We start from the raw sequence: 20,506 nt of genomic DNA on the forward strand, positions 1-20,506 counted from the left end.
GCTCAACTGCGGTTTTCAGTCATATTGACAAACAACCTATTCTGTCGTTTAGGTTGGAGATCACATTGAAAAGATCAGAAAAAATACAGCATAAATTTACCTTCTTTAATCTTGACATTGATCGAACACAAACACCATTTCCCTCAGTTGAACAAAAATAAAGACAACTTTATGTAAGGCACTGCTGACAACTCACCTATTGGATTAGCATTTATTGCTTTATATTACCAATCTGTAAGTGCTTTCTGCCTGTTCAAGAGAGATTATTTTTTCATTCGATAACAAGTGGGTCAGAACCTGTCTTGTTTTCCATTATACATTGCCTCCCCACTGATCCTTCCTGTTACCTCAATCACAACAAATACTAACCTAAGCTGGGTGGTAATATTTATTTAGTATGCACCATTGGCAAAGAGAAAAGTGTCTCTCGTTCCCCACCTCTGAGTAGAGGCAGGGCTCAGCTCAACTCAATGACAGCAGCAAATAGTTTTATCTTGACTTGTGCCAGCTAATGTGCACCTTGATGAATGGTTGCGCTATGAGATTGGGTCCCATAGAGATGGCAGGATTAAAGGCACATATTTAGTCCTGGTTGCTAGTTGCTGGTAGCTTATACCAGTGGCTAACAGCACCTCCATCAAGAGTCATGTATGCCACATTTTTTCCTTGAGGAAAGGGTTTGGTTGCCGATGACTAAGGATGGTTGAATAAGTGCAAACACAGACATGGTGAAAAATATTTGCGCTCCGATGTTTGTCCACAAGAATGATTTTCCTGGCATCCTGTTCTTATATCTCCTCATTGTAAACTTGAATGCCAGAGTCAACTCAATGGTTGATCGCTTGACAGAGTAAAGATTATTTGGCCACAGTGATATTTACACAAGGTCAAGTTCATCCCAAGTATATTCTCAGTCTTCCTGCTTCATAGAGGACTGAATCAGATTAGAAGACGAACGCTGAAACCACTAAACCATCAGGGAGAGGGATTTACACTCTGGTGAACAATAAGACTCTTTGCTGTACACGGTGTCTTCTTTCATTTAGTGCTCTACATTTATAAAATGGTACAATGTCTTGGCATTTTGTCTGCCCCATTTTTTTGACTGTCTTGGTCCATCTATTCAGGAATTGTTATGCCAAGCATGTGAATGAAAGAGTGTCTGAATAGAGACTATACCTGAAAGGTTATTCCAGTCATTTACCCTGAACTTTATGTGAAAGGGAAATTGGGCAGTAACAAGGTCTATGGTATGGGAATAGAGGTATTATGTGGCTGTGAAGCATTTTGATGAGTCACTTAGACTTTAACTGTGTAAGTGTTTTTGTAGTATCATATCAAAATGGTTCAATTTTTAGTAGAGAATCTAATCAAATGAGAGCCATTGTGTGTTATGGGGAAAAAGAGTGGGTGGACCCAAAAACTCGACACACAGAGACACTGATTCAGAGTAAATTATAAGGGTCTTTAGTGAGGGCAACAAATAAGTATAGGCAGGGAACAGGGCGAGGAGCTTGATGGTAGGGTGAGCGACGGAACACAATGACTAAACAATCTAGACACAAGGAAGGGCCAAGGACAAAGTACTGACAGTTACCTTTAAAACAGCGATCTAGCAATGATTGTCTGGAGAACCGGGCTTGAAGTACTGTGTGCTGATGAATATTCCCGGCAGGTGTGTACAGTGCGGGAGATGACATAGGATGAGAGACACTGTCCCCCGCTAGATGGCGGAAGTGGACGGATTGGCATTTTGGCTGAAGTAACAGCCCCCATCAAGCCTTTGTCCACCACTCTCTTCCTCTCGGCAACCATTTAGTTCAAATAATTATTAATTTAAGCAGAATCTTTCATCCAGAATGACAAGTGACAATCAAATTTCCATTGAAAAAAAAAATTAATAATACCCACCATTGCTCAAGCTATCAAAAAAGCAATGTTTCGTTGGTGAGAATCAAGGGAGTTTCTTCTTCTATTCTTCAAACCACTATGGCTTGTTGTTTTTCGGTTGGGGTGGTTGTCCCTTCTCTCCTCCTCAGACCAGTGTCTGTCTTTGGCGGCTTCCGGGATCTAAAAATAGGTGAACTCCAGCAGTCATGTGGTTACCGTTTGCAAATGCCGTGGCAAAACACATCTGTGAAAGCAAAAAAGTGAAAGAAAAAAAGCATATTTTGGGCCCTTGTTTTCTCCTTCCATCTATAGAAGAATGACAGTTCATTCCAGGTCAACAACTCAAAGTGTTTGGATCCTTATCGCTTTAAAAGCCTACTGTTTCTCTGAGGTTATATAACACTGAACTGTGCTAACGTTTTCCTTATGGAAATTAAACTGTTTTGTAGGATAGATAAGTTCTGTGGACAGAACAGCGACACAAACAAAACTATCAAAACTTTGAGCTTGCAAAGGTTTTGAGCCAGCTTGCTTCGTGCTGGCTTGGTTGCTTGAGCATATGGTTAGCACATGTCTATGTTTTAAGCATCGTATTATTATTTGTTATTTAACAATTCTTGCTTGAAATTAGGTTTTTGGAAATTGTTAATTGAAATTACTGCAATAACAAATTTTGTAGATTTAGCCAAGAAAAGTTGCAAAACAATAGTGCTCTGTTTGAACCTTAAATTAACCATGCTGTATACTATGCTTTGTTTAGGTAGGTTTGAATAGCTCCTATATATTTGCATATCTCATTAATTCAACCAAAGTATGGATAATGTTGTAATAGAGTTAATCATGGCCGACCTAAACACATCAGGTTTTCATTCAATAGGGCCTCTTAAATGCAAAATCTATTTCCAGGACTAAAGTTTGCCTTTACAAGAGAAAGGTTTTACAAGAGCTTTTATAAAGAGAGACCTATGGAATTCCCTTTTGACCGGAATGCAACAAGAAATATGCAATGCAATACCACGCTTGGGCACCGGGCACAGTGTTGTTAGTCAGTGTAGAAACGAATGGGGGTGAATCTACCTCAATACTATCATAATAATCTATTTCAGCTGTGTACCGGCTATTCACAGCCACTGTCGCAAATAACACAATCTACTGGTAACTCTGAATACACAATTGCTTTCCAAAACACAGATGATGAGGAGTGTGAAATTACCTTGTTAGAGCAGTAGCTCTAGAAATTAGGCTTCAGACCTGACAAGCAGCTGCAGCAGTGGTAATCTTCTCAAATCACTTCACAGTTTTCATCCGTAAAGCAGGCACATATTTTGCATCACATTTACATATTTCTCGCCTTAAAAGTGATGAATCGGACAGCAGCTCTTAATAAGTGAACGCAGCTATTACCCCAAGAGGAGGGTCATTCCCAGGGTCCTGTGCCCCAGTCTCCTGTGTTCAGGGTCGTCTTCTTTGTTAACGATATTTCCCCAGTCTACTGTCCTCAGTCTCCTATGTTCCCAGTCTCCTATGTTCCCAGTCATCCCGTATGTCTCCTGTATTCCCAGTCTCCTATGTTCCGAGTCTCTCCCATAATGGGAACATGACTAAGGGGGTCTTATGTTCCCAGGGTTATTTTCCCTAGTTGTATAAGCACACAGTGGGATCCTGAAAGGTGTTCCCAAGCTCTGTATTGGCTGGATAAATCCTAGGCAATGGTGGGGAAAGGGTTGCTTGTTCCCCAGCAGCACTGCCATGTGGCTGTCAATGCAGTAAGCTACACTTGAGGAAACTGATGAAATGGAATAACCAAAGAACATAGCTCAATGCTTTGGTTTTTAATCTAACCCCTCACACCTCACACCTGTCGTGTAACTGATATGAAAAATCATCCCAGAGTAACCCAAATATCCGATCATGACTTATGTTTGTAATTGAATCCGGTGTGCCTTTGCTTTTTTTTTTAATTGTCAAGTACTATTTGATCCGAACATGATGGAAGGGTTAATTTGTGAACCGGATATTGAGCGAAGGGGCCTGGGAGCATAGGACTCTGGGAACAGATACTCTCCCCATTCTGAGGGAGTCTGGCAATCCTCGTGCATTGGCAGCTGCAGTCTAACGAATGATTTCAAGATTCAATTAATACAATGGCATAAAAAAGTATGTGTTCTTATCCATCGTCACGATATGACCATGATGGCAACAAGCAATTAATGATTACCTTGTTTAACGTTGATTTGATGAAAAATCCCCATTGACTTTCATTTCCCTATACACAAAATTACACAAAAAATACATCCAATCAATTGGCTACTACTACAGAATATCTGTGGTCAAGCTGTCATGGAGCCAGGGATCACTGGGAAGTTAACCCTCTCTGGAAGCCCACATTTTATGGTTTAGCTTTTATAACGCTAGCCTATTGTCTTCAGTCTGCAGCCTGCTCTGTCTGTTTCCCTACATCTATCTTTAAATAATCTTTGTCAATTGCAACTTGTGTTCTAATAGTCAGTTGAACAGCTGTGTCAGCCAGTTAAAAAAATCTCTTGTTCCTCTTTCTTTCCCCTTTTCCTTATCAAATCATTGTGGTAAATAGTTTCCAATTGTTTGTACCAATTATTATGAAAGACAAATCACATCATTCAACACATTGGAGAATAAATATTGTGGTGGGGACAATGTGAGCAATATGTCATTTAATAACGCATCCAAAACAAGGAGGAGACAGTAGAGACACGCATCGCTTTAAAGTGATGACCCAGCAGAAAAGATATTGAATTCAATTGAAAAGCAGGGAAATGAGAGCTATACCTCATTCTTTAGATTGAGACCAGAACCAGACCACCATACATGGGGACCCTGAGTTGGCTCTGGAGAACTCACTCTGTCTATCGTTGTAACCCACCACTCACCAGGAGACACCACAGGTCCAAGTCTGGGTTAGGAAATGGGGAAATTATTGATTTCTAAAGCAGACACAAATAATGTCAGTTTGAAGTGCTCCAGGGGAAGCTTCCAGTCTGTAATTACTGAGATATAATTGTGAATCTGTTTGTTTGAAACACATAACACACAGGAGACAAAAAGCAGGCCCAGAACTGAACAGAAAAGGCAGCTGACGTTAGGAAACGTGGAGTATATTATGAGATCAAAGCACATGAAGCCACAAGTAAAGTGCTATTCGCAAGACATTAGTATAAGGATTTATTTTCACTGCTGAATCATGTCTGCCCATTGTACCGCTTATTTCTTTAGATCTCTTGCATTGCAATGGCATTTTCGACCTAGATTATGTAAGTAATTATTGGCTTGCAATTAGCCATGGATGTTTACGGTGTTTTCCATGCTTGTTAATCAATTAGCATCAACCTACCTATCTAGCTAGGGCTCTGACGTCATGTCTCCCTGCATAAATCTTAGTTGTTAAGTCGTCCTGTGTCTGATACAGTCTTACCATTTAAAGTAATCAGGATAACTAGCAAAGCCTGTTCTGATTGTGTGTAATGCCGTGTAAAAAGCTGCTCGCTGCAGTTTAATCTTACAGGCTAAAAGTCTGCAGTCTGTGAAACCACAGTCACATAGTAACACTAATTTTCACCTCCAACAACCTCAGAGTACCTCCATCCCCTCCAGTCCCCTTTTCACGCTCTTTCATGTTTTGCCATGAATTCAAGTTGTTTTTCCATTCGACTGATAGCTAACACATGGTCAGTCTTCCGGAAAATAACTCCAAGTGAAAGATATTCGTATGGATCCTTTTCTTTTTCCCTTCAGGGCTGTTGTCATTGCTATTTTTTGATTACAAACTGCTGAAAAAGAATGGACTTGTTCCCCTGCGCTGGTTTATGTTGCGTGCCCATTGATACCAGAGGCTAGAGGGGAAATTGAAGATAGGATTGCTGTGTGTTGTTTTAGTTTAGTATGTATGGGATCTCTTTTAGGCAGCCTTGAGCGAGAGCTCTGTGTGTCTCTTCAACATCATGGATGACCATGAAGCCTCACATTTTATCAGGGGGCAGGAGGTCTCAAACTAATATCTCCTAGTTTAACGCAAAGCTTTTCTGGATGAGAGCCATGAGGCATTGGAAATCTGACTCAGATTCCCTGCCAATATGTTCCAATAATGGCACACAAAGAGGTTAGTGACTTCAGGTACCTTGGGTCCTATGTTGCTGCGAGTAAGAATGACTTTGGCATGCAAATGACAAGCCTAGAATGCCTGAAACATGTATCACAACATATGGCCATCAAGTTTCTCAAAGTTAGCAAAGATGGCCTTCAGATATCATTCTTCTTTGTATCATGGCAAGCATTCATTTTGGCCTCCTGTCACTCCCATCTGGAAGAAGCTCTTTAACTTGCCCGTAAAAAACACTCTATATCATCGTCTCAGTGTTTTTCTTTTCTGTAAGGCCCTCTCTTGTGCGGCTTTGTGTCGATGTATCGGTATAAATTTTCTTTTTCAATTGTGCAGCACCTTGTTTAACATGAAAGCATCACATTTGAATTAAAATGGGGCACATCATTAGAAATGACCTGGGTCATTGTTTTTTGTTTTCTACACCAGTGACCTGAAGACTAAGATTGAGAAGGAAGACAGTAAGATCGAGCTCCTGGGCAAGCAGAGCAGTTTGTCGGAGTCTCACTGCATCCGCTGCCTCCAACCATTCAAGTTCCTGGTCAACAGCAAGCGGCAGTGTCTTGACTGCCAGCTTTTCACCTGCAAGGCATGCAGCCGCTACAACAAGAAGGAGCTGGGCTGGGTGTGTGACCCCTGCCGCATGGCCAGGTAAGAGCCAGCATAGGTAGACTCAAGATAGGTAAGACATAGGCCAGGTAAGAGCCAGAATAGGTAGACTCAAGCTAGGTAAGGTATTGGCAGCGAAGACCCAGACCAACTAAGACCCAGGCTGGGTAGGACTGAGGTCAGGTAAGACCCAGACTGGGTAATACCCAGGCCAGGTAAGACCCGTTGTAGGTAAGACCAAGGTCAGGTAAGAGCCATGCTAGTGAGACCCAGGATAGGCAAGACACAAGATAGGTCACAGCCAGGGTAGACATTGAACAGGTTAGAAATGGCAGCCTATCAAGTCATATAACTCATATATATTGTGTTTTAATTATTTTGAAAATTTGTTATAATTCACTTGTTCTTATATTATTGACTTATATTGGAGGCAAGCATTCTATTCTGTTACAATTATGAGAAGGCCTCAGCTAAACTAATCTGGTAAAGATAGCTGGCTGTGGGGAGCGGAAAGAAAGCTTTGTTCTGCCCTCGGGGCGGGCTTCCTTAAAACAATGCAACATCCCTTGACGAAAACAATGAATTCACTCATTCATTCACTCCAACTTCCAGACACGTATTAGCTGTGTCCGCACACCAGATGTCCATTCTGTGATCCATTATATTAGGTACTGTTTATCCATCATCGTTCCATTGTTGCGGTTATGTCCGTTCTTTCGGATCCGATACGGTGACTCAATGTGGTTGATGTGTCTGTTGTGGGGCGACGCCAAAGAGCCCAATCCAATTTTAACGCCCACTTGTCTTCGCAGGGTGCTCAAGATCGGCACGTTGGAGTGGTACCACGGCAACGTGCGCGCGCGCTTCAAGCGCTTCGGCAGTGCCAAGGTGATGCGCTCGCTTTTCAAGAGGCTGAGCGGGGAGCCCTGTTCGCCGAGGGAGCTCAGAGGTGAGGACCCCGGCTGCTGTTGATATCGTTGTTTCCTGGCTGCAGCGTTCTCCATGGTGGTTCAACCGCACTGCACGGTGCAACGGCCTGTTGCATCGTGAAGCGCGTGAGGCTGAGCGGTAGTATCATTAATATTCACTGTAAGTCTCTTTGTCTTCGCGTTTGGAAAGAAATGACTAACAGTACCATATAAATAGTAAATTAGGCTGTATGACAAAAGATACTGTCAAAGGTCCTCGAGGCGCAACATCCTTAAGGGGCCCTTTAGTGACATCACACATGAGAACGTCCAGCCAGATGCCAAAGATCAGTACAGGCAGCTTCTCCTGGCATCTGATTGGACCCGAGCCATGTTCTGTCCAGGCCCCTCAGGCACATCCACCTAGACTAACTGTTTGCATATGAGCAAACTCTTATGAATGTAAAACAGGAAGTGTTCTCAGAGTAAACCTCAACGTCTCAGGGTTGAGAGACACAGGGGGGGGGGGGGGGGGGGGGGGGGTCAGATGTTATGGATTAGATCAGGACCATTGTCTCCAGACAGCCTTCATCACAGTCAGCTGAGTCTTTCACAAGGAAGAGGGGGGGGGAGGGGGGAGTATGCTGCAGATTACGCTCTGACCCACCCCACTAAACAACAGTCTTGATAGATGCGCTCCAGCAGGTCTGCCATGGAACGAATATAACTTCCAGACTCTTATTTTTGGCAATACTGAAGAATCCCAAAAACACCTGCATAGCATATGTAACCCGGGCACGGAAACTGTGATCACTGTATCCAAACAGAGAATGTGTTTCAAAGCAAAAGAAGGGACAGGTCTCAAAACACGGGCCTTATACATCTTCAAACTCATGCGTCACACAGGGAGGGATCAAACACACATGGTCTTTACATAGGGAAGATCTTCAGCAGTTGTCCGTTGTTCAACATTCCTTAGCAGAGAGCATCCCACCTCCTCCTCTGCCGACAGCCCTCCCCAAGACCAGGCTCGCCAAATCCGAGACGAGGGGATTCAATCTCCTCTCTGACGGCTCCTAGCAGCATGTGGAGGAGGAGGAGACCTCAGGGCTGGGACATGAGACCTGGCAGTTAGTCAGGCTCCAGTGTCTCATCCTGTCCTGGTTTGACCACGGCGTGTAGAGAGAGGGGGCGGTCTCTTGGCTGGAGCAGAACACATGTCGACGTGCCGTTAGTCAACGGCTGAACGAGCAGGGGGTTGTTGTTTATGATTGTTGTCGCTGTTTAGAGAAGCCCAATGACAGCGTTAAAGGACTTGGCGAGAAAGTTTCTCTCTCCCTCCTCCACTTTGAAGCACTGTGTAAAACTTGCTCTTCAGCATCTGGGCTATGAACCGTTTCGACAACACGCTGGGTTCTTTCTATCGGTTGGCTCGCGACCTTATGAGGAACCCTGAAGGTCACGTGAAATCATGAAGGGATTAGTGAAATGTAAAGAGACGGGCAGGAGTCTCCTGGTACCGTTTAGTGCTGAGTCACCCTGGAGAACTGTGGGAAATGACACTGGCTGTGCCCAGACGGCCGCGTGATCCTCCAGTCACATGCCTCCCGACCGGCCTCCCAGAACGTCAGTAAGCTGAGGGGGGGGAAATGTGAGAGAGAGAGAGAGAGAGAGAGAGAGAGAGAGAGAGAGAGAGAGAGAGAGAGAGAGAGAGAGAGAGAGAGAGAGAGAGAGAGAGAGAGAGAGAGAGAGAGAGAGAGAGAGAGAGAGAGAGAGAGAGAGAGAGAGAGAGAGAGAGAGAGAGAGAGAGAGAGAGAGAGGATATAAAGACAGCAGGAGACTAAGGGCAAAATGACGAGGGAAGGAAAAATGGGAAGCAGAATGGACAGTGGAGGGGAGCAAGGGTGAGCATGTGGAAGGCATAAAGAGAGGGCAAGATTGGAGAGACCAGCCCATTGGATGAAACCACATAGGAGGGATGGGTTATCAGAGGGGAGGGCTTTTATACGTAAGGTAATGCATAAGCGTGAAGTTATTGCTTAATTTATATGTGCAGTAATGTCTCCGTCTGGTTGGATGATACATGGAGCTCACATGTTGGAAATTGTCAACAAGTAATTGATTAAAGATCCTGATGTAAGCACATGACTAATGATCATTAATTTCCATCATGCACACACGTACATACTGACACAGAGATACTGAGATCTAACAGACAGGAGACATTAGGATTACAAACATTGGGGTGCACAAAGACACACACACACACACACACACACACACACACACACACACACACACACACACACACACACACACACACACACACACACACACACACACACACACACACACACACACACACACACACACACATCATACACATAGAACACTAACATTGATAGGGATTACAAAAATGGGCACACACAGTCACACATACATAGAAAGATTAAATGCACAAACGCACACACAGACTCCCCCCCCACACACACACACACGCACACACACATTTCCCTGACTGCATATTGGACGGTGGTCCGTTGGGCCCCCAGAGCAGTGCAGGAGTCATCCTCTCCACTCAGAGCAGATGTAGGTCTCTGGCTCACACAGACCCTACAAGCTTCCTATTTCTTGCCTCTTTGGCGCACTAGATACATTTGAAGCTTCCTTAGTACATACCACTCACAAAGGGCCAAGAGCAGCTTTATCTCGACCATATCACAAGACCAACCATATCCCATTCCACTCATTTTGACCAACAGCGATTTGATTTTTGATTTCTATTTAGCATTATCTTTACAACATACATTAGTTTGATCACAATCTCGATGCTTCTTGGTACAATAGACAATTTTCATTTACATCATACACACACACACACACTATGCTATTAGGTACTGTTTATACAGTGCATTCCTAATACACATTAAATATATGAAATGGCATTGTACGACATCTGTTTTTTATTATAATTCAAATTGTATGGAGTGCCTTTCAAAATGAAGTTGCCTTCAACGATCAATAAGGTCTTATCTAATCTTGTATGTTGCTCAAACAAACCAGTATGCAACCAGGATGCAGCAGTCTGATCCATATCTCCTTTACTACTATCTCTCTTTCAGAGTCCAGTGATTCGATTAGATAGAGGAGGTTAACGGTAAGTAACACCAGCTGTTCTCTGCCTCAAATCGTACTCGTGTCTAAATCGGAATATGGATTTCCGTCTCGCCGTAAGATTGTTCTCGTGGGAGACGAAGAACAGGAACCAGTAAAAAAAGTTGAATTTGTCACACAACAAACTTTTTTAATAAACAAACTTTATCTGTAGTTGTTGCATTCCACGTCTATTCACTGTAAAAAACAAAACAAAACAGAGACCAACTTTGGACAAACTTAACTTGAACTGGTCCTTTCAACTGTAACTTCAGATACAGTATAATGTAGCTATTTGGTTAATGGTAAATGGCCTGCATTTATAGAGCGCATTTCTAAACAGTGGCCATTCGAAGCGCTTTACAATATTGCCTAACATTCAGCCATACATGCACACGTTCACACCACATCAGGAGCAGTTACGGTGAGACTTATTGCTCAGAGACACCTCGACACTCAGCTAGAGGAGCTTGGGATCAAACTAGCAACCTTCCGGTTCCCAGCCAACCCGCTCTACCTCCAGATCTACATGCCGCCCATATATACGTCCTTTAACCGAAATGGACACGACAAACACTACAGTCTTTGTATGCTCCCGTGCAAAATGAACGACTTAAACTGCGACCGATTTGCCTTCAAAGACTCCTAATATCCTTCTGACATGTGTTTGAATAAAGGAACTGGAGTCATGCCCTCGGTGATCTGTGAATTAAAACGCCCACTGTAATCCTCTCTCCGCACATGAGGAGGAATCGAGATCGGTTGGGATTAGGCTGACATCATTATAACCCGAGCCGCAACATTAACGGGCTAGGAACCCAATGCCATGGGTTGCTTTGGACCACCACTGGAAGCGGTTTCCATGGGTTTGGGAAGCTACCAGGAGGAATTGGACGCATTGGCACCGCAACAGTCAGTCTGGCAGAGCCGATCCCCTGCCCCAACCCATCGACCCCCAGCCCCCCCAGCCCAACTCCCACTCACTGGCTAACAGCGAGCAGAGAGACGCCAAGGAAGTATTAGTCATAGTGAGAAGGCTTCAGGTTGCAGACTTTTGGTGTGAAAAAAGAATGGAGGAAGGATAGATGTAGTGTGCTGAAGTGTCACTATATGTCAGTATTCTGCGTGATCGCAAGATTCTACCAGACAAGAGAACTGATGCCCACAGCTGTTGAGTGTTCAATGTAATGTGTGTGTGTGTGTGTGTGTGTGTGTGTGTGTGTGTGTGTGTGTGTGTGTGTGTGTGTGTGTGTGTGTGTGTGTGTGTGTGTGTGTGTGTGTGTGTGTGTGTGTGTGTGTGTGTGTGTGTGTGTGTGTGTCTTCGGTGTGTGTGTTTTTGGATGTCCCCTGTGTAAATACCCTGAAACCACAAATCAATATATCATATGCAATACATGTGATGATTAATACCTTTATTTTGACACATTTCAACTGTAATTTATTTCTACACTTCCCACCTCCCTGACTGTTCAAAATGTCTCCACAACTCCCGTTTTCTCTTTTTCTCTCTCTCTCACTCTCACTCTCACTCTATCGCTCTCGCTCTTTCTCCTGCCGTTCCCTCGGACACACGGATACACACTAACTGTGTATCATTCTCTCCGCTTCTCTCTGTCTTGGCCCTTCTCTGTCTGTGTTATTATTCCCCTCTGTCTCTCTTCCCTACCATCTCCCTCGCCTCTCTCCATCTCCTCCCTCCCTATCCTTGGCTGAACTAAAGAGGGATATTTTGGAGCGGTGATGTAGGGAGGGAACCAGCTCATAAACACATCCCACGGAGAAGGACTGAGGGGGAGGGTTAAACCCTGCCGTTCTCAGGCTTCACCTCAGAGAGGTCGGGTTATAAATCTTGATGTTGATGCACAACACACGGTAAACAAAGCGCGGGTCGTAAATCTCTCTGCTGCCAATGAAGTACATTAATCGCACTGTAGAACTAGTGATGGTTCTCCAGTGGGATTCAGTGGGGTTTCTGTTACCTTATCTCCAACGGACCTAGGGGACCCACACTCGAGGTCCGTGGCGTGTGTTAAGCTCCCAACCCAAATGGATGGAAGTGTCAAACGAGTTTTAAAGTACTAGTTTTGATTGAGGGTTCATGTGATGGTGTATGGATGTGTAGAGCTTGACTGATGGTGTTCTGTTGTGGATGAACTCTTCTTGTGTTCTGTTCTGCTTCAGGGGACTATGAGGAAGACAACCTGGACGGCTCGGATGCCCAGCGATGCAAAGAGGTACCTCACTCTTATCCACTTGGTTGTCTAGTAAATGTGCTTTAAGGAGTACCTTTATACAGTCTATGTTTATGGATTTGAATGACTTATTCATTATTAAATCAGTTAAATGTATAATTTATCGAGACACAGGTATCTCTTCCCATGTTTTTTTCATGATGGCAGGGCTGTGTGCTAGTTGGACCCGATGCCTTACAGAACCGAGGCAGGCAGGGAATAAGTGTGACCAGTTTGTACATAACACTGAACATATGTTGCCACACATTATATAACTATCCCCACTGTATGGCCATGGCTCCCATCACCACCAGGCTGTCAAACACATGCTACATTGCGGGCTTATTAAGACCCCGACGTCTGAGTTCAGTCACGTCAAGGGGGACATCAGAGGTGCCAATCTGCCCAGCACCCCTTCCCCTTCAAATCAAATACTTCCCAACTAAGGTTACGTGTTCGCAGAAACAACAGCGGCGCTCTCCCCCCCCGGTGCATCCTGGGTAAAATACCAGGCGGTCGTACATCATAGACGTAGGAGAACAGACGGAAACCTCTGTTTACGTTTAAAAGACCTCTGCGGAATCCACTGGAATGTCGCTCATAAAGCACGGCACTGGTGCACTATTGTTCTGTGGATTGCAGTCGCAGCGTAAGTGGCGGTTTCACCGGGTCCCTCTGCTCTAAGGGCTGCGGTGTGTTGGAACTATTGATTAAGGTGCGGTCCGTTCCACAGGGGTGTTTTTAATTGTTTCCCTGCATTCTCTTCTTTCCTGTAGTCTCAGGGGCCATGTGATTGATAGACGTTCCTCCTCTTTCCAAAGAGACAGCGCCCTCTATTGGTGTGAGAGCTGTAGTACCTCTGCGGGCCACGTGACCTCATATGGTTATTCTGAGCTTCTAGTACTGCCTCATGCTCTGGCTTCACATCAGAAAGGCGTTGTGGTGGCGTTGTCTTCTTGATGCTCTCCTCCTCCCTCTCCTCTCCTCTCTTCTCAACCCGCCCCCCCCCCCCCCCCATCCGTCGTCTGGTGGTCCTCCTACCTCTCCTGGTTACCCTCCACACCCCCCACACACATCCCATCCCCTGCATAGATGAGGAAGACCAAGAGGATCCTTTCAGTCCAGCACTACGACCTGGACCTGGACCCGGACTACTCCATCACCTCCAGGAGGAACTCCTTTAAGGTACCTCCCGGAGTTACTCAGACTGCCCCCCCTCCTGTCAGGTACTGATCACGGCCATATGACCCCCCTCCTGTCGGGTACTTACCAGTGCCATGACCCCCTCCTGTCACGTACCCCTACTATTTCAGGTACAGACTGGCCAAACTCAGGTACAGTTTGGCCTGGCCCCCTGGAGATCCTAAACCTAGCTGACCCCCGCTCTGCGTGACACCACCTGGAGGTCTTTAAGGCGGACCCCCGCTCTGCAGGGGACCACCTGGAGAAAGACCCTACCATGTCCCATGCAGACCCCAGGGCCATCACCTGGGGCCCAGGCCTGGCTGAGGGTCGGGGGTCACTTATTCTTCATTCTGATGAGCAGGTCCATGAAGCACTGTGATCACGCCTCCAACCACACTTGACACGTCTGACGCCTCACTGAGGGAAACCATTGGTGTGAGGACCCTTCTTGACAGCAAAGCATTTGGTTTCATAGAGAGCATGGCCCTAAGAAAACACAGGAAGGGATTTACCAAACATCATCCATGTGGCAATGGATGTACATGATTCTCATAGGAAAACGTTCACATGGTGCGCATTAAAAACAGAGGGAACAAAGGTGAGGGGAGTGCCCACCTTGGAGAGTGAGGGAGGCAACAGCTTAAGGTATCTACACATCAAAGAAGTCCCCCCCACACACACATGCGTGCGCACACACACACACACACACACACACACACACACACACACACACACACACACACACACACACACACACACACACACACACACACACACACACACACACACACACACACACACACACACACACACACACACACACACACACAGAGAAAATTCACATTTGTAAGTCATTTAAACAAGAGCCACTTCCAATGATGACGAAACTGTTAGGCATTTCTGATCTTATGTTGGCTTTTAACTTCCCAGACTTTCTATAGAAGACAATTAGGGTTTTTTCAAAGGGTTTGTATATATTCGTCGGGGGACTTCTGATATGATTTCAGACTGAATGTGTTAAATTCCTGCATCCCGATCTACCAGAGATGCCATACCTACCTTTGCTTTGGTTATGGGTTGTCCTGCTCTTTTCTCCCCAACGTATAGGAATATATCTATTTTTAATGGATTATAGGATTGTGTCCTTAGAGGTTTATACCTTTTTGATACATGCCCTTGTTCCACCAGAACACGTTAGTACAGACTCTGCTGTGCGGCATATGTGCTGACGTTCCAGAATGTGCCTTCTAAAGATATTTATGGTCAGACTCTGACAAAGCAATGGAAAAGTGCTTGAGAGGATCAAACATACTGTTTGATCCTTTGGTGTGTGTGTGTGTGTGTGTGTGTGTGTGTGTGTGTGTGTGTGTGTGTGTGTGTGTGTGTGTGTGTGTGTGTGTGTGTGTGTGTGTGTGTGTGTGTGTGTGTGTGTGTGTGTGTGTGTGTGTGTGTGTGTGTGTGTGTGTGTGTGCGCGCACGTGTGTGATGTTAGCCTGATTAGGGTTTGACCAATGGACTTTATGAAGGGGCTCTTTTTCAGAGTTCAACACCATGTTTGGGTGTCCCCTGCTGAAGGGGGGGATCCAAAACAAGTCTTGAGAAAAAGCAGAAGAGGTCTTGACTCCTTCCAGCGGCGGATAGGAAGGGGTTTAAGATATCTAAGCTCCTTTGATATCTAATCATGATTATACTATTCTATTAATAGAGCAGTTTTGTAGTCACTCAATGAAATATGAGAAAGCTAACCAAAAAGTCCTGTTAAACCGTTAAACCTCCATACTTATGAAGAAGTAGAAAGAGTCTACTGCTCCTCCCCGATCTGCTGGATCACCGATCTTATGTCCCCCCCCCCCCCAAACTGTCCCAGGAGCTGAGGGGCCATGACGTGACATCAGGGGTCGAGGGGGAGTGCGGGGAGCTGGACGAGGCGGACATGAGCTCGGTGATCCAGCAGGTCCTGGAGGGGCAGCGGGACGAACCGCCAAACCACTACAGCAGCGAGGTCCAGCTGGACTTCAGCCGCAGGATCAGCCTTGGACGAGCACCGCACCCAGGTCAGTGTGTGTGTGTGTGGGGGGGGGCACCCAGGTCAGTGGGGGGGGGCGTTCATGTAGACCTCATACAGACCTTCATGCAGACCTTCATGCAGACCTTCATGTAGACCTTCATGTAGACCTTCATGTAGACCTCATGTAGACCTTCATGTAGACCTCATGCAGACCTTCATGCAGACCTCATGCAGACCTTCATGTAGACCTTAATGAAGGTCTTCAGTGTCTAATGATAACTCAAAGGATCCCTTTGCCATGGACTAATCACCCGTCAATATCGACTACCACCACTATTTGACCTCTGACCTCTATGACCTCCGGACCTCTCACCCCTCCCCCACAGACAACATGAGGTACCACGATACCATGACCTCTAAACTCTTTGACCTCTGACCTCTATGACCTCTCCCAACAGACGACATTGTGTACCACGACACCATGACCTCTAACCTCTTTGACCTCTGACCTCTATGAACTCTCCCATCAGACGACATGGTGTGCCCGGACACTCGCTCCGCAGGCCTGCGCCCGGTCTCCCGCCTCAGCCACTCCTCCTGCGGGAGTGGGGGGGGGGCGTACTCGGTCACCAGCTGCCCCCTGGAGCCCTACGACTCGGAGGAGGAGGAGGAGGAGGAAGACCCCCGCTACCTCCTGGACCATCATCATCCTCATCAGCATCTCTCTCATTACCGTGGCGACAGCCCCGTCTACCAGAACAGCCTCGACTCGCCCCAACCTCCGCAGGTTTGACTGCCTTTTCATGACATTATTTATCATTTGTTGATTAATATATATTATTCTATAATAATTATGTATACATTGTTGTCAGGGTCAGCTGGTCACATGGTAACGCTGTTATTGGGTTTCTCCTCCCACTGCAGCCACATGCATGCGCTCATCGTATTGTACGTTAGATCCATGCATCAAAGGAACGCCATGTGTGGTTAATATGACCATACTTATCACCGTTATCATCGTCACCCTCCATACGAGTTGAACAGTTGAACTCCTACTTCAGTTCAGCGCTTACGGAGAAATGTGAATACGAAATACAATTTTGAATATTCTATTTGTGTGACAAGGCTATGCGATCATATAAACGAGTGCCGTGCGTGGGGTGACTGTATGGATAGATAATATCCATATCCATACATACATGACGGTGGCATCTGTCAGCCACGTGCTTAACAGGTGTTTCCTTCACGGCTTGTTCTTACTTCTCTGAGCGCTAGGGAACAGAGTTCAGGCCTGAAGCCAAGCAAGCAGCCATGGCTAATGCGAGGAAATTACTTGTAAGTGATCTCTTGCAAGGGGTGGTGGTTGAGAGAGAGATACAAGGGGAGGGGGAGAGAGGGAAGGATAGATTTAGAGCGAGACATTGAAAATAGCTCTGTCTGAATACTTAGACATGTAGTTGGCTCACATAACATGGCCAGCCTGTTGTCGGCATGTTTGCTTGTGGGTCCTCGACCCCAGAGTTTCGCAAATTATAAACCTTTAGTAATATCTATGTTTCGGTAAGCCCTAGAGTCTTCATTTCCTACACATTCACATCAGAAAACATTACTAGTTAAAGCCAGCTATTGGTAAGACATGCATGCACGCACACAACCCTTTATTTATTAGTATTTGATGTGTCTAATGAATGTGTGTCAACACACACTTTTTACCCTGCACCAAAAGAGTGTGTGTAGGCCTATGGGGCAAAGTTATTCCTGAAGTGGTCCCTCTAGTCTCAGTCAGAAATCTAGTCCATCATGAAATCAAAGGCTGACGTTATCACTCCCAGCTGGAGCGCTGAGCAACTCTCTCACCATCGCTCTACTGCGTCGGGGGAGGATTTACCTCACAGCTGGACCTGATGACAACATGGGAGGCAGCGGAGCAGGATACAGAGAAACATCAGAGCAGCACGATATATATACAAAAAAAAAACATGTTTGAAATAGAAAGAACAGGACATGTGACTCAGCCCAGAGCCAAGGCGCTGACATCTTGGATTGGCTTCGGATTGGCTGTCAGGGTCTCCAGGGCCTCCAGGAAGCCTTGTTCAACTTCTCTAGTGCAGCTTATTAGGTGTCGAGCTTGGTCAGGGCTCACAGCAGTATTGTCCGACTGCCACAATCAAATTATGAGATTTAATATGGATACATGATGTGTATGAAAAAGCTTTGGCAGACATTCAACTTTTTTGCAATGTTCTCAGCCTACATAGAGAATAAAGAACACATAAATTGAAATATATAACAAAAAATTTGAATGTACCTTATTCTTTATGGTCACAAACATTCATTTCTATGGAATTGCACATGTTTTTCTGCTTGTCAAATTGATGTAATGTTGATGATGATTAAAAAATGCTGATTACTACTGCATCATGTTTGAGTATAGTATTCACCGTAGATGAAGACAGCTTAATAGTATTTTCAATGGAGGAACAGTTCTTGAGGTCCGGGCATCCGGTAGCCTCCTTACACAGATTACTGTGTATCCATGTCGGATATGAATGTGTATCAGAAATACGCTCAGCAGTGGCCAAGCATGTCGGGTTCATTTGAGAACATTTTGAAGTAAGAGAGAATAGCATGTTCCTCTACATAATGAAACCATAATTGTCTTCCTCATTAATTACCGGGGCCCATCTGGCGCCGAAGAACACCGCGTTAACCTCAAGTGGAGACAGGGACGGTCTGTCCTGATTTTCCGGGTTCGACTCCCGCTCGTTTAATTTTCTGTTCATTTCCATTTTGGTCTCAGATCAAGGAGCTGAACCGACGGATGTCATTGGTCGAGGGAATTTTGAACAGCTTGGAGCGTAAGGTGGTCTCCCCCAGCGAGCAGGTACAGTGGTTCATCTCCGCCACGTTCACTAACTCACTGCGGTTAAACTCATTCACCACAGTTCAATCATTCAATACTGTTACTGCCTATCCACCTTTCACTCATTCACAATAGTCAGTTCACATAGCCCGTTCATTCAAGCCAGGTCACTTATTAAACACTGTTAACTCATTCACAATCAATGACTCACGATCCATATAGTTTTGTTGTGATTGACAAAGTATGAATCCATAGCTGGACTGTATTGATTGATTATTTCTCTGTCCCTCCTCCTGATGGCCCCCAGCCCAGCCTGGCCCCCCGGGTCCCTGAGTCCCGGCCACCGCCCCCCCCCTCGGTCCCCCCCTTCTCTGAGGACCTGGAGGAGCAGCAGCTGAGACAGAAGCTGGACCAGCTGACGCGAGCCATCAGCGACAACGGCCTGACCTCCGACGAGGAGGAGGACGAGGACGAGGAGGAGGACGACGAGGAGGAGGTGGACGAGGAGGAGCCCTCCATCCCCCGCTGGAGGAGCCATGTGGGGCCGAAGGCTGTGGGGGCCAGTCAGCCGCTCCCCTCCTCCACCTCCACCTCCTCTGTGGAGGTGCAGCTGCTCCAGCCGTCCCACGCTCACAAGGTGAGCCTTTAAGAGCGGGTATTGTTCTCACTTTATTTAATCAGTAACCTTAACGTTGTTATCTCCTTCTAGAGAAATTGGCAGAATATAATGTTACCGACATGATAGACAAAAAAATGGGATCATCCCAAAGTATAACGAGCATTTTCCGAATACTAATATCCCCAATTCCCATTGACTTCACGACTTCACATATTGTACATTATAGGTGTAAGAATGTTCTTGGTTTAATGGCTGACATGTGTTCGCCACCTATCCGGTCTTCAATGAAAGCCTTCATTAATCTCTTCAAAAAAATATCACTTGAAAAATAGACGGCATTAATACAGGGTTTTTCAGCCCCGAGGACACTCAAAGCGCTTATCAATCAGTGCCTCACATTCATCCGTTCATACAGGTAGCTACACCGAACGGCGGTGTCAAAGTTGTAAAAAAGCATTCAGTTTGCTGGGAGCAGTTTTAGGTTCAGGTGCTTTCTCAGGGACACCATAGCAAGGAGATGCTAGGGATCAAACCAGCCAACTTTTTATTGCCAGACAACCCAGTCTATCTCCTGTGCAACTGCTGCCCCAAAACATTACGATTTTGAGTCAAAATTCAGAGCTCAATAAATGTTTTTTTAACTAGCTTTGAATATAATATGTACACAGAATATGTACACCACTACTGTTCAGCCTTGATGAAAGGTTACAATATTAATATAACCTTCTAACAAATTGAATCCTAATAACCATCGCACACAAAAGCTATTTTCATTTCTCTGAAAGGTAAGACATGCTTCTTTGGAACCAATTCATCCTAACACTGTGCCATGTCCTTCATCGGTCTGCACAAAGTACTGATTCCACCCGTACAGTGGGTCAAAGGTCGAGGCCTACGTGTCGAGA

At 45.4% G+C, this 20,506-nt stretch overlaps 1 protein-coding gene across 3 annotated transcripts in view; it reads left to right on the forward strand.

The window, feature by feature from the left end:
- The window catches only part of mlphb (melanophilin b), a 44,830-nt gene that overhangs the window by 19,192 nt on the left and 5,132 nt on the right, over positions 1-20,506 (forward strand). For all 3 annotated transcript variants that reach the window (XM_056575510.1, XM_056575512.1, XM_056575511.1), the window contains 8 exons: positions 6,455-6,676; positions 7,447-7,583; positions 12,877-12,929; positions 14,019-14,111; positions 15,979-16,165; positions 16,650-16,906; positions 18,920-19,003; positions 19,290-19,619. In XM_056575510.1, coding sequence (XP_056431485.1) covers positions 6,455-6,676; positions 7,447-7,583; positions 12,877-12,929; positions 14,019-14,111; positions 15,979-16,165; positions 16,650-16,906; positions 18,920-19,003; positions 19,290-19,619 — 1,363 coding nt within the window. The remainder of the gene's footprint in view (positions 1-6,454; positions 6,677-7,446; positions 7,584-12,876; positions 12,930-14,018; positions 14,112-15,978; positions 16,166-16,649; positions 16,907-18,919; positions 19,004-19,289; positions 19,620-20,506) is intronic.

The sequence above is a fragment of the Gadus chalcogrammus genome, chromosome 17, assembly GCF_026213295.1.
Source record: "Gadus chalcogrammus isolate NIFS_2021 chromosome 17, NIFS_Gcha_1.0, whole genome shotgun sequence".
Lineage (NCBI taxonomy): Eukaryota > Metazoa > Chordata > Actinopteri > Gadiformes > Gadidae > Gadus > Gadus chalcogrammus.